Source organism: Crinia signifera, chromosome 2 (assembly GCF_055691185.1).
Source record: "Crinia signifera chromosome 2, ASM5569118v1, whole genome shotgun sequence".
Taxonomy (NCBI): Eukaryota; Metazoa; Chordata; class Amphibia; order Anura; family Myobatrachidae; genus Crinia; species Crinia signifera.
In genome coordinates this window covers 366274189-366288278 of record NC_139218.1, presented here as the reverse complement: position 1 = coordinate 366288278, position 14090 = coordinate 366274189, and the positions used below count along the sequence as shown (strand labels likewise).

Here is a 14090-nt window from a genome sequence, read left to right as displayed (position 1 = left end):
TACCGCGGGCTATTGGGGACCCTGCTCCTTCCAATATAATCTGTGCTACTCTGTACATTACAGGCTGTTCTATACCTGTCCACTTCTGAACCACAGTAAGCAATGGATAACAAAAAAGGAGTTTTGACTGGAATCATACATTATTATTATTATTAGCAACAAGGCAAGTTCTACTTCTCCACTTACTATCTGTCTCATTGCGCTTGATCATTCCTTGGCACTCAGCTAAAATAGTCTCTTTGAAGGAGGTCACAAGGGCATTCACGCAGCACTCCATCAGCTGTGAAGTGGAAAATACAAGTCACTCTAATGAATGGATGGATGTTCTCTGCACTGAATTGTACTAGCGCCTCGGGTAGCGCAACATATGACATCAGACATTAACTCAGAACATTAAACCTGGGAGTGATAAATTAGCAAACAAATAAGTGATTACAGTGTGGACAGACAGCAAGATGTATCCACAGCATACTAAGATACATTCCAAGTCAGCAAGAGGTTCTGTAGCCAAGGGATAGATGTGCTTGGTTTTGGAAAGTTAGAAAGTAGACAGAGATAAAGTACCAGCCAATCATCTGGTAACTCATTGTCAAACACAGCTGGTAACATGACAGTTAGGAGCAAATTGGCTTTATCTCTCTTAGTTTGATCACACGGTGCGATTTTGTTTGCGATTCGATATGGCAGTTAGGAGCTGGCTGGTTGTTTACCACTCTTTATTTAATCACTTGTTGATGCTTGATACATCTGGCCCCAAGGATTAGTACCTACCCCCAAAGTATAAAGCAGTGCACACAAAGGGCCAATATCGGCCTGGTATGTCATTTTAGGCTGATTTGGAATGTATGCAGGATATCCAATCCCGGGTCACGACTGTTGGGCTGGCCCAACAGCCGTGACCCTGTCCCGTTCTCAGCCGGCTCGATTCAATGTCCCGCCTGCCGAACAGGGGGAGTGGCCGCGAGATACAGCCGTGGATCGGCGAGCTGTGGCCGGGAGCTTGACAATCCACGGCTGTTCTCGGCAGAATGGGCCCGACTGCTTTTAAAGTCCGGTTCCTTCTGCCGAGAACCCTGTTCAATGCTGTCGGGGAAGATCGCATTAAATAGGGCCCCGCGGGAGATTGAATACCCCCCTATAGCTCAGTGCATAAGCTTGATAGATGAGTGCCCACGGTAGCTAATGACCATGTTGCATGGCCAACCAAACGATAACTAAGGAAGAAGCGATACATCACTCAAAAATGTTATTAACATAAAGACGCTATTCTAAATGACAAAAAAACTTTTTTCAAATATTGCTCTTCACCTGAGAACATCCCCCTGCTGCACTTCTTCAGCACCTGTGATATGATACTATAAGCAGAGTTAGCGACACTTGTAGCTGCTGCTTCTGTACGAAATTTGGATGATGAAGTCCTGACCAACAAGTAACATAATATGTAAATATTGGCTTCCTTTACTGTGATTGAACCAAGACGATGCAACCAAATTAGTCGCCATCTATATTAAATTGGGCTAAGAAAAATAACCTACGGAATAATTGTGTAAGGTCTGTCTGGTCTCCTGAGTGGATGCCTGGACGACTACCCCTACAGTAACCACAGCAACGGAGACAGGACAGAAGAGGACTGGGGGCATAAGTCAGACCTGATCGCAGTACAAATTTAAACATGGACAGAACCATGCTGCAGGTGGGGCAGACGTAACATGTGCAGAGAGAGTTACATTTCTGTGAGTGCATTTTGTTTCTGTGCATGGTAAATACTGACTGCTTTATTTTTACACTGCAATTTGGATTTCAGTTTGAACACACCTCACCCAAATCTAACTCTCTCTGCATGTTTTACATCTGCCCTGGGTGCCCAGATTGGGGTAAGGGACCAGTGGGAGTAGGGAGTGTCAGCCCCAAGTAATGAGCCCAGGCTGAACTGCAGGACAGGGGTGTGAAGACACTACTATATAGTAATAGTTAGAAATATATGTGCATACCCACCGCCTGCACAGAGTTGCACTCACGCCTTGTCTCTAAGTACCGCTGGGCTCGCTTATCTTCTTCCCTTAGTTTAGCATCTGCCTGTTCAGGGGGACACAGCCGTTACACACTGCAGTTGCTGCAGCATTACACACAGATGGGATACACTCTCTAGTGGTCATCTTACGTATTTCATGTAATTCTGTACGCCGTTTTGCTGCAGGTAGGACGGCGCTTGGGTGCGGTAAAACCTCTCTGTTGAATCCAAATAAGCTTTTTCAAAATTATCCCGGTAGATCTGGAGTTTGTCTTCGGGATTCGAACAAAGGTTAACTGCAAACCGAGCACAGCGTGAGGACATGAGGGCAAAAACACAACACAGTTACTTCTGTTACTAATGCTATCCGTGTTCAGGTATTACTGTGGTAACAAACTTTAAAGCACCATTTAAAGTTTTACTAAATATTTTCTCTATTAAAACTCTGAAATTATGTTTTGAGGACCCCCCCTCTCTACTTGTTATACCGTACCTTTTGTTTTGAAGTGATTTGCCAGTAGCGGACAACCCCTTTATGTGAACCTATTTCTATCACATTGTGATGAACTAATGATCTTATATACCAGTCCAATGATGTACGTCTGATTCTCACCTGGATAGCAGTCCATGTAGACACTATCCTGTGTGAGGAGGCTCAGGTTACTGTAATGAGGCGTCGGGGAGAGATATATCCCTTATATATCAGGGATATTCTTTGATATCAGGTTAACACTGAACAATGGCCCTTATTCTGGATCGCATGCAAAGGCAAATACCTTCTCAAATGGGCAAAACCATGTGCATATGTAAAATGTGCAGAGAGAATTAGATTTGGGTGGGTTATAATGTTTCTGTGCAGAGTAAATACTGGCTGCTTTATTTTTACACTGCAATATAGATCTCACTTTGAAGTAAAACCCCACCCAAATCTAACTCTCTCTGCACAAGTTACATCTGCCCCACCTGCAGTGCCCATGGTTTTGTCCATTTGAGAAGGAATTTGCCTCTGAGAGTGAACCAGAATAAGGGCCAATGTCTATAACTCTCCATGTTCATATAATCAATTATAACATCATAATTTGATGCAGGCAGAATGAAAGTGTTCATTAGATTAGATGCCCAGCAGGGGGGGGGGGGGGGGGGGGGGGGGCACAAACAATTTAAGGGTATGGGTCATAGGGTCAATGCTGTGAAGGTCGACATACATTAGACTAGTAGTAGTACGTTTATTTATAAGGTGCCGCAAAGTGTCCGCAGCGCCGTACATAGCAAACAAAAAAAAATTACAAGGTAACGTACAGGGTGTGTTGAAAAATACAGTATAAATAGGGGTATAGCTGGTAGAACTAAAATCAGCATCAGTTCTGAAGTAGGTGTCAAAATTGTCGAGGAGACTGAAGATGAAGTAGAGGAAGGGAAGAACAGGACAGGAGCACTGGTGAGGTAAAGAGGTAGGGTGAGTACGTGAGGCAGGAGGACCCTACTCGTAAGAGTTAACAGACTAAAAATAGGTGGGTGGACGAACGAAAAACAATAGGATAAGGGGGAATGGAGGCAGGATAGGAGGATCAAAAGAGGTTAGGAGGAGGGATAGGCTAGTCGAAAAAAGTGGGTTTTGAGGGAGCGCTTGAAGGAGGTAAGGGAATCAGAAAGCCTGATGGGTGGCGGGAGGTTGTTCCAGTGCAGGGGGGCAGCGCGAGAGAAGTCTTGGACACGGGAGTGGGAGGAGGTGATTAGGTGAGAGGTCAGTCGGCGGTCAGCGATGGAGCGAAGAGGACGGGAGGGAGTGTGGATAGAGATCAGTGAAGAGAGGTAAGGAGCGGTGGAGGAGGAGAGAGCCTTGTAGGTGGTGGTGAGGAGTTTAAAGAGAACTCGGAAAGTAATGGGGAGCCAGTGAGGGGAGACTGACCACTAAAGATAAACAAGGCTTAGGCCGACACATGACATTGGTCGACATGGTTGTAAGGTCGATACAAGCATTAGGTCGACAAAGGGAAGGTCGCCTAGTTGAAAGGTCATCCCTCAAATTGCATAAGGCGAATCCCCATTCACCCTTAAAAAATAAAAAAAAAAAAAAAAGTGCAGATTTTTCATCCAGGGAAAAAATACTTGTCACTGACTGAATCCTCCTATTTATAGGGATGAAGTAGAAACACGCGCCAAGCGCTCCTCTCCTTATGTGCCCTATAGGGAAGCTCTACAAGTGTGTGAAGGGAATCTTCAGAAGAAAACAGGGGACTTTCAATTGGCCACATTAAATAACCATGGGTGAAAAACATGGGCGGTAGTCTCAGGCTTTAAACCCGAGGTTTTCCAATTAGACTACTGACCTCCCAAAAGCCAACTTCAGGGGTTTTTTTTGACCCACCGAGAGGCAAGTGGGAAAAAACAACAACCTGCTATTTCTCAGAATTCCCCCCTTAATATTTATTTATTACCAGTTTCTTATATAGCGCACACATATTCCGCAGCACTTAACAGAGAATAGTTAATCATTCATATCAGTCCCTGCCCCAGTGGAGCTTACAATCTATATTCCCTACCACATGTACACACGCACACAGACACACATTCTAGGGTTAATTCCCCTTCCTACTAGATTGTAAGCTCCTCAGAGCAGGGACCTCTTCCCTCCTGTTGTCAAAGTCCTCTTCTCTTCACATTTAACTCACAGCTCTCCCATACTCAAACACTCAGTGACCATCTTTGTCCGCATACTCATCTCCATCATTGGCCACCAGCCCCTAGTAGTACGTTGATCAAGTCCTCACTACTTTATATTTAAGCTATAATGTGTATTGAACTGTGGCGCTCTTTACCTGTACTCTATTTTTGTTATTTATTCAATGTAATGCTAAGTTATGTTTCCCTGTACGGTTCTTTTGTGTGGCACCTTAGAAATAAAATTATAATAATAATAATAATAATAATAATAATAATTCTATTCTCTTGCGGTTAGTATATTTTTATCTGAATAATTAAAAACATAATGAGTACAACATATAAAATGCTTCCAGCCCATCAGTGTAGCCACTGAACATTACCTAGTGCAAAACTTACCATAGGATTCTCTAACACCAATTACAAGCTGAGAGTCGAAAGCTTCCCCTAACCTCTCGGCGTGGACCAGTTTCATTGCACTGTCCTGAAGTCGATTTTTTATATTTGAGAATATAGACTCATTCCACGTATCCAACATTAACTGCACAATAGACAAAAAAGGCATCAAAGTAAAGCAAACATAAAATGAAAGCAATTAAGCAATTGGACAAAGACGTAATAAGGGAGAGACGGCAACCAATAGCAGCATGAGTAGCACAATCCTATCCCACCCTTGCAACGCCCATCCCAAAGATGTAAGGTCTAGTTGTACACAGCAGCAGTAAATATAATGTGGCAAGAAGAGTAGTGTGCTACAGAGGAACCAAGGATGTTTAGCTGACAAATCGGTACTTGTGTACTAGCACGGCGCCCCCGATATTTCCTTGCACAACATATAATCGCATTGCATCGCATGGCATACACCCAATGCACTGCGATGCGATTAAAAATTGTATAAGCCCCCTATGTGATTTTAAATTGTATAAGCACCCTAATGCGGGCTTACAATGTAAAATGCACCCCCACTATGAACGTGCACCTGAAGCGTGGTGAGCGCAGCGAGCCCGCGAGGGGCGGCGGTACGCGTCCTACGACCTTTTCATACCCCCACTATCCACGTCGGCGTGGAGTTGATTTTATATAGTCTGGCGAACGCAGAGAGCCACCGAGCGGGGACGCGTATTACTTTACATGTAAATGAATGAAAAAGGTCAACACAGAAATGGATCAACGTGGATATAGTTTTTTATTTTACCGACTTGTTCTCAAATTTACAAGCCCTTTGCTGCAGTCATGCCAAGAAGCCGCACTTAGCATGCCAAGTTGCATGAGAGTCTTCTAGTATCGGGGAGGTTTTTTTGACAAATACTGTATGCATCTTAGACGCAACACAATGTGACTTGGACAAATGGGATAACTGTGCTGATTCATTTGGTATGTCGGTGCGTAAGGGAGTCTCTGAATTGGTACACATAGTGCTACAATGCACAAAGTGCAGCATTTATTCAATACAAGTTCTGTTCAGCTCCAAATGCAGACTCAGTCACACACACAATGGGGGTTATTCTGGTTCACTCGCAAAGGCACAATCACTCTCTAATGGACAAAACCATATTCAATGTAGGTGGGGCAGATGTAACATGTGCAGAGAGAGTTAGATTTGGGTGTTTTATTGTTTCTGTGCAGGGTAAATACTGACTGCTTTATTTTTACACTGCAATATAGATACCAGTTTTAAGTACAAACCCCCAACCAAATCTAATTCTCTCTGCACATATTACATCAGCCCCACCTGCAGTGCACATGCTTGTGTCCATTAGAGAGTGATTGTGCCTTAGCGAGTGAACCAGAATAACCCCCAATATACAAGTGTCCTATAAGAGAAGTCTCCTTGTGCTGCAACAAAGAAGCATTTTCCACAAAAAAAAAAAAAGCTGCCCGCTGTTAGCAGAGATGCATACCTCCCAACAGTCCCTATTTTAGCGGGACAGTCTCGATTATTAGGGCCTGTCCCGCTGTCCCACCCGCGGGCGGCAGTGTCCCGTGGTGAGGGGGGTCTGTTGGGAGTTCCCCCTGTCGGCTGCTAAGCAGCGAGGAATAAACGCTGTGCGCAGCCAGGGGGCTGGGGGCATGGCTAGAGGCTCACAGAGCCTCTGTGTCATGCCCTCATAGCAGCAAAATGGGGGCGTGGCCTCGCGGGAGAGCTGGGAGTATAGACCATGCCCCCGAAATTAGGCCACACCCCCGAAAATTTTGGCGCGCCTTCGCCGCGCATCTGCAGTGTCCCGGGACGCCAGACCAGAAAGTTGGGAGGTATGGAGATGCATACGACTCTCCCACCAGGCATCTTGAGCTGTATGGCATTTTGAGGTTAAATGCATCTGAACCTCGCCAACTTTGAAAGAACAGCAAAGAGAACAAAATGGCCTCTGGAAGTTTGGGAGGAAAAAAAAATAAATCGGTGTATTAGACTGAGATACTGGCCTGTGTCGGCAATTCCAGACCTAACCGAGTCCACTCCCCCCCAAAAAAACCCTGGTCAGAACTCAGAGGAAGTGGTTAAAATGAGAAAAGTTTGCCCCACTGGATGATAGAGCTGTTGGCGAATGACCACTGCAGAAATGGGTGATGTAGGCGGGTGTGGTATAGGGTTCCGACAGTCGGGATACCGACCGGCATTAGCCCGTCGGGATCCCGACTGGCCGGACTAAGACAGCATGGCAAGGGTAACAAAGCCCCTTGCCGGCTTGCTGCACTCGCCATGCTGCGGGCACGGTGCCTCGCTACGCTCGCCAACTATTCTATTCTCCCTCTTGGGGGTCGTGGACCCCCTCGAGGGAGAATAGCTGGTGGCCGTCGGGAACCCGTCTGTCAATGTTTTAACAGTTGGGATCCCGACTGTCGGGACCCCGCCCGGCACCCGATGCAGGCAAATCCCCGAACTCCCGAGAAACTTGCTACACTATTGGAAAGATTTGGGGGCAGATGTATTAAGCCTTAACAAGAGATAAACATCCAGCCAATCACCTGCTAACTGCCATGTTACAGGCTGTGTTTCAAAAAAGTCAGTAAGGAGCTAATTGGCTGGACGTTTATCTCTCTTTATCACCCTTGTATTTATCTCTTGTTAAGGCTTAATACATCTGCCCCTTGGTGTGTTGCAGCAAATGTTAAAGCCCCTTGACTTTGTGCCAAAACCTATGCTAAGACAAAAACCATGGTTATCCGGGAACTGCCTGGGTCCATCCAACGAAAACTTCGGTGGATAATGAGGTGAATCCGAGCCTGGGTAAGTTAATATGTTTTGAATGTGAGGAACCTGGACACATCCTTATATAATGCTCAGGGCTGAAGAAGTCTATGGACTGGTCCCAAGCCCAGAGGAGGGATAATGTACCCAAGTTGCTGTACTAGGAGTGTCTCCCAATGGGTTATTTCAGGGAACAGTCATCGTTAACCAGAATGAGGTCCTGGCTTTTTGGTGGACACTGGTAGTGTACTTGCTCTGAAAAGAGGATTTTGGTACTTACTGGTAAATCCATTTCTCTGAGATCAGCAGGGACCACTGGAATCACATCGGGTATTAGAGCTGGGAATGCTGGGAGCTAGGCACTTCTTAATATTAATTAGGGGATACTGGCTCCTCCCCTCTAAGACCCACAATCCCCCAGTGAGGAAATTGGCCCACCAGAGGAAAGGGTTACAGAAAACCATAAACAACATAACCATACATACAACACGCGGGTACCGGACCGGGCCGCAACAGCAACCACAACAGGCAGAATCCAACAGCCGGGCGGGTGTCCAGTGGTCCCTGCTGATCTCAGAGAAATGGATTTACCGGTAAGTACCAAAATCCTCTTTTCTCTGACATGCAGCAGGGACCACTGGAATCACATCGGGGAGGTTCCAAAGACCAAGCCCCGGGAGGGAGAGTGCTGAGGATTCTGTAGAACCAGACGACCAAAAGTTGAAGCCGAAGCTGCAAAGGTATCGAACTGGTAAAATCTTACAAACGTGTTCTGAGACGACCAAGTGGCCGCTCTGCAAAGCTGAGAGATAGAAGCCCCTCTCTCAGCGGCCCACGACGTACTCACTGATCTGGTAGAGTGCGCCGTCAAGGAGACAGGAGGCACCTGTCCCGCATGAAGATAAGCACTACGGATCGTCCACTTGATCCATCGTGCAATTGTCTGTTTTGACGCAGGCCACCCCCTGCGGAAAGCGTAATAGAGTACAAATAAGGAATCTGATTTGCGTATAGACCTGGTTCTTTTGACGTAATTCCGAAGAGCCCTGACCACATCCAAAGAGGATTGTTCCGGAGAATCTCCCTGGAAGGCCGGAACCACAATAGGCTGGTTAATGTGGTATGAAGATACCACCTTCGGAAGGAACCCGGCCTGAGTACGCAGTTCTGCTCTGTCTTCGTGGAAAATTAAATAAGGAGGCTTACAGGACAGAGCACTCAGCTCCGAAACCCGGCGAGCTGAGGCAAGGGCTAGCAAAACTACTGTTTTCCAGCACAAGAACTTCAGTTCCACTCTGTTCAGTGGCTCAAAGGTCTCAGACCTCAAGAAGGCTAGTACCAAATCCAGATCCCAAGGAGCTGTGGGAGGTACGAAGGGAGGCTGGACTCGAAGAACCCCCTGAAAAAATGTCTGTACCTCAGGCATGAGGGCTAATCTCTTCTGAAAAAGGACAGACAAGGCTGAGACCTGGACCTTAAGAGAACCCAGTCTCAGACCCCCGTCCAACCCTCTCTGTAAGAACAATAGAAGGCGGGACAATTTGAAGACTCGGAATGGCCAGCCCTTGGACTCGCACCAGCCCGCATATGAGCGCCATATTCTGTGATAATGCGTTGCTGAGGCCGGCTTTCGGGCCCTTAACATCGTTGGGATTACCGCTCTTGGAATTCCCCTCTCCCGCAAGACCTCGGTCTCAACAGCCACGCCGTCAAATGTAGCTGTGGCAGATTCTGATGAAAGAAGGGTCCTTGAAGGAGCAGATCCGGTCTGAGGGGCAATCGAACTGGCTCGTCTGCCAGTAACCTCTGGATGTCTGAGAACCACGTTCTGCGAGGCCACCAGGGCGCTATGAGAATAGCCTGCACTGGTTCCCTCTTGAGCCTCTTCAGTACCTGGCCCAGAAGTGGAAGTGGAGGGAACAGGTAGACGAAACTGGACTCCCACGGAGCTGATAGAGCGTCTGCCGCTATGGCCTGAGGGTCTCTTGTACGTGCCACGTATGCTGGTAGCTGGTGGTTCTTCTGAGACGCCATCAGGTCCACCTCGGGAACTCCCCACCTGTCGGTGAGCTCCCAAAACACCTCGGGGTTGAGAGACCACTCGCCTGGGTGTAGGTCCTCCCTGCTGAGGAAATCGGCCTCTAGATTTTCCCGGCCTGGAAGGAATACCGCCAGCAGAATTACTCCTGACCGTTCCGCCCACTGAAGAATCTTCCTTACTTCCTTCATGGCCATGCTGCTTCTCGTGCCGCCCTGCCTGTTCACATAGGCGACTGCCGTGGCATTGTCCGACCTTATCTTTATGTGTTGACCCTGAAGAAACTCCTGAGCCTCCAGCAGAGCATTGTATATGGCTCTGATCTCCAACACATTGATGGACAAGCGACTCTCCTGCAGGTCCCACCTGCCCTGGAGACAGAGGTGAAGCACTACGGCACCCCAGCCGCGGAGGCTTGCGTCCGTCGTCAAGACAATCCAGTCCTGGACTGCAAACCGACGACCCTCTATCAAGTTCTTTCTGTGTCGCCACCACAGTAGTGAATGTCTCGCCTCGGCCGACAAGTGGATCCTTCTGTGAGGATTCAGGTGCGAGCCCGCACCCTTTCTGAGAAGATCCCACTGAAAAGGTCTTGAGTGGAAACGTCCCCACGTCAGAGCTGGGAAGGCTGCCACCATCTTCCCCAGAAGTTGCGTGCACAGATGGAGGCTGATCTTCTGTGGAAGTAAGATCCTCTGGACTAGGAGCAAAATCGCCTGGACCTTGTCTTCCGGCAGGAAGACCCTCAGAGCCTCTGTGACTAGCCAAAGACCTAGGAACAAGATCCTCCTGGATGGGACTAGAGAGGATTTCTTGAAATTCATTATCCACCCTAGGCTGGTGAGCGTCTGAGTAGTTAACCTTGCATGACTCTCCAGTAGCTCCCTCGTTGGAGCCTTGATTAGGAGATCGTCCAAATAGGGGATGATTGTCACCCCCTGACATCTGAGGTATGCAATGGCTACTGATAGAGTCTTTGTGAATACTCTGGGAGCTGACGATAATCCGAAGGGCAGAGCCCTGAACTGAAAATGATCCCGACCTATGGCAAAACGGAGAAAGGCCTGGTGAGAGATCCAAATCGGGATGTGTAGGTAAGCATCCTTGATATCCAAGGATATCATGTACTCCCCTGGTTCCAATGAAGCAATCACTGAGTGGATTGATTCCATCTTGAATGGTTGATATGAGACTAACAGATTCAAAGGCTTTAGGTTGAGAATGGGCCTGACTGACCCATCCGGCTTGGGAACTACAAAGAGGGTTGAGTAGTACCCTGTGTTCCTCTGAGCTGCTGGGACTGGCATGATGACCTGAGCCTCCAGCAAGATCCGAATGGCCTCTAGCAGGCTCGTTCTCTTTTCCTGAGATGTTGGTAGAGCCGTTGTGAAGAGCCGTACCGGAGGAGTGGCCTCGAACTGAATACGGTACCCCTCTGAAACTACCCTGCGAACCCAAGGATCCTCCGAAAGGGAGAACCATTGGGTTCCGAAGGCCAACAGACGGGCACCTACCGGTAAACTGCTGACGGAAGCTGGTAAACCGTCATGCCACCGGCTTCTGCTGGGGCTTAGGTTCCTGGACTCTTGGAGCAGCCTGAGGACGGGCTCTGGCTCTGGAACCTCTGGATGACTGGAAGCCTCTTCCTCTGCCCCGGAAGGGGCGCTGAGTCCGAAAGGACTGAAAAGACGGGCCTGCGAACTGTCGTCTAGGAGGGGGAGGAGCTGCAGACGGTAGGAAAGCCGACTTCCCCCCCGTCGCTTGTGAGATCCATTTATCTAATTCAGGGCCGAAGAGGATGTCCCCAGAAAAGGGAAGACCCTCCACAGCCCTCTTAGATTCCGCGTCCGCCTGCCAAGAGCGAAGCCAGAGGGCTCGCCGCGCAGAAATGGCGCTTGCTGAGATTCTAGAAGAGATCAAGGATACATCCTTAGCCGCCTCTCCTAAAAACATAGCAGACTCCCTAATGTGTTCTGCTAAGCAGCGTATCTCATCCATAGGCATACCTGCCTCCAATCCCTCGATGATTAACTCCGCCCATTTGACATTTGCCCTATTTACCCAGGCCGAAACTATTGCCGGTCTGAGCTGAGTCCCTGCTGCTACATAAATGGCCTTGAGAGTGGCCTCCATCTTTCTATCAGAGGGATCCTTCAAGGCCGAAGCCCCCGGGACTGGCAGTGTCGTCTTCTTGGACAGCCGGGAAACTGAGGTGTCCACCGGAGGCGGAGTCTCCCACTTGCTTAGGGCGGCTGGCTCAAAGGGATACAGAGAAATAAAACGTCTGGGAATCTGGAACCGTTTGTCCGGGTTCCTCCATGCTGCCACAAGCTGATCCTGATTTGGGCAGGGAAAGACTACTGATGCTTTCTGAACCCCACCAAACAGATCAAATTCCTGCGGCTCTGGTCTGGGATCCTCCGGTAAACGAAGAACCTCCTTTACCGCCATAATAAGAGCCTCTATCCCTAAAGGAGTAGGTTCTCCCTCAGGAATGACATCCTGAACCTCTTCCCATTCACCATCCTCCATTTCGTGAAATGGATCCTGTTCCTCCTCTAAATCATCCTCCACAATAATAGCCTGATAAGGTCGCTTATTGCTGGATGTGGAAGGCCTCTCTGGTCTGTTCATGGAGCTAGCTAACCCCTCCACAGACCTTGCTAGGGCTGTAGCCCATAAAGGCTCAGCTCTGCGAGCCAGCGCCAACTCAGAAGTGAGTTTTGACATAGTTCCCACTAAGGTTGAGGCCCACTGGGGCGCCTGAGACCCCGCCAGTGATGCAGATTCAGCACCTGAACATGACTGACAAACAGTGGCATTACCCTCAGCTGTGTATTGAGAAAACTTTGCTGTGCAAACAGTACAAGCGAAAACCTTCTGAGAGGCTTTGGACTTGCCCGTCATGATCCCTGCTCGCCCGGTCCAATACAGCGTGCGATACAGAATCTTACACACACACACACACACACTGAGTACAGATACACCTCTCACAAGCCAAAAACCTCAGGGTTCCGTGAGACCTGGAGGAGAATGAGCCCTGTTACACCAAGACCAATACAGCGCAACACGCTGTGTCAGTGATAAACCTCTTTCAGAGCCTTCTAAGCTGCAGTCACCTGTGAACAGGAAAGAGTCAGCCCTACTGTGTATCTGCGTAATGGCCGCGCCATGCCCGCCTCAAGCGTGTCCCCTCTCCCTTTTACCTAGCCAGCGTGTGCAGACCTGACAGCGCCCAGAGCCACCCGCTTGGTAGCGCTCCTCCGTGTAACGGCACCGGCACTTAGATCTGCCGCGTGAGACCTGTACACGAGGACGCGCCGTCTGTCAAGATGGCGGCGCCTCACAGCGCTGCAGGGAACCGCGTACAGTGGCAGACGGGGAGCAGGGGACGGCGTGTGGAAAGAGCGCTCAGCGCCTACTCACCGCCGGAGGCTTCCACGTCGTGACTGGCGTCCCCTTTGCTGGAGGGGCGGCAGGAGCACGGAACTCGTGCAGGCAGGCACCTTTAGCGAGGTCCTGACTGACGACCTGGATCTCCAGGGGCGCTGAATACCCGGACCCACACCTTTCAATAGGTGGGGAAGGGATTCACAACTACTACCAAGTAAAAAGTACTTGTAAAAAAATATATCTAGCAAAAAGCTTGAAAAAAGTGCAGGAGCAGAAAAACTGTGACCTAACTCCCTGGCACAATTTTCTCACTGGGGGATTGTGGGTCTTAGAGGGGAGGAGCCAGTATCCCCTAATTAATATTAAGAAGTGCCTAGCTCCCAGCATTCCCAGCTCTAATACCCGATGTGATTCCAGTGGTCCCTGCTGCATGTCAGAGAAATCATGTTCACCGATTCTGGTAGAAGAGGCAACTTCGCTGCCAAAAGTGAAGGTCCTGTGTATTTAATAATATGAGAGGATCCTCCTTTCAGTCACCCTCTGGGGCCAGACCATGTGGACCATGACAGCGGCCATTGCTCCTAAGCTGCCGTCTAGGACCTGACTTCCCTGGGTTTGTAAGCCTGGTTCCTCTGAAGCACACTACTCCTATTGCCACAGGAATCGAGGTTTAGGTAAAAGTGACACTGATCAGTCAAAAATGTAAGTTAAATGAGGGGAAAAAAAAAACTATTAAACATTAGTACATAAGAAACTGATATTTTTTTATATCACAGACAAATGAAACCTACAGTTAA

At 48.5% G+C, this 14090-nt stretch overlaps 1 protein-coding gene across 2 annotated transcripts in view; it reads right to left on the bottom strand.

The window, feature by feature from the left end:
• Positions 1-14090, bottom strand: part of CUL5 (cullin 5) — a 76091-nt gene that overhangs the window by 38253 nt on the left and 23748 nt on the right. For both annotated transcript variants that reach the window (XM_083169973.1, XM_083169974.1), the window contains exons 5-8: positions 5072-5213; positions 2162-2307; positions 1996-2076; positions 187-280 (exon numbers count right to left, since the gene is read on the bottom strand). In XM_083169973.1, coding sequence (XP_083026099.1) covers positions 187-280; positions 1996-2076; positions 2162-2307; positions 5072-5213 — 463 coding nt within the window. The remainder of the gene's footprint in view (positions 1-186; positions 281-1995; positions 2077-2161; positions 2308-5071; positions 5214-14090) is intronic.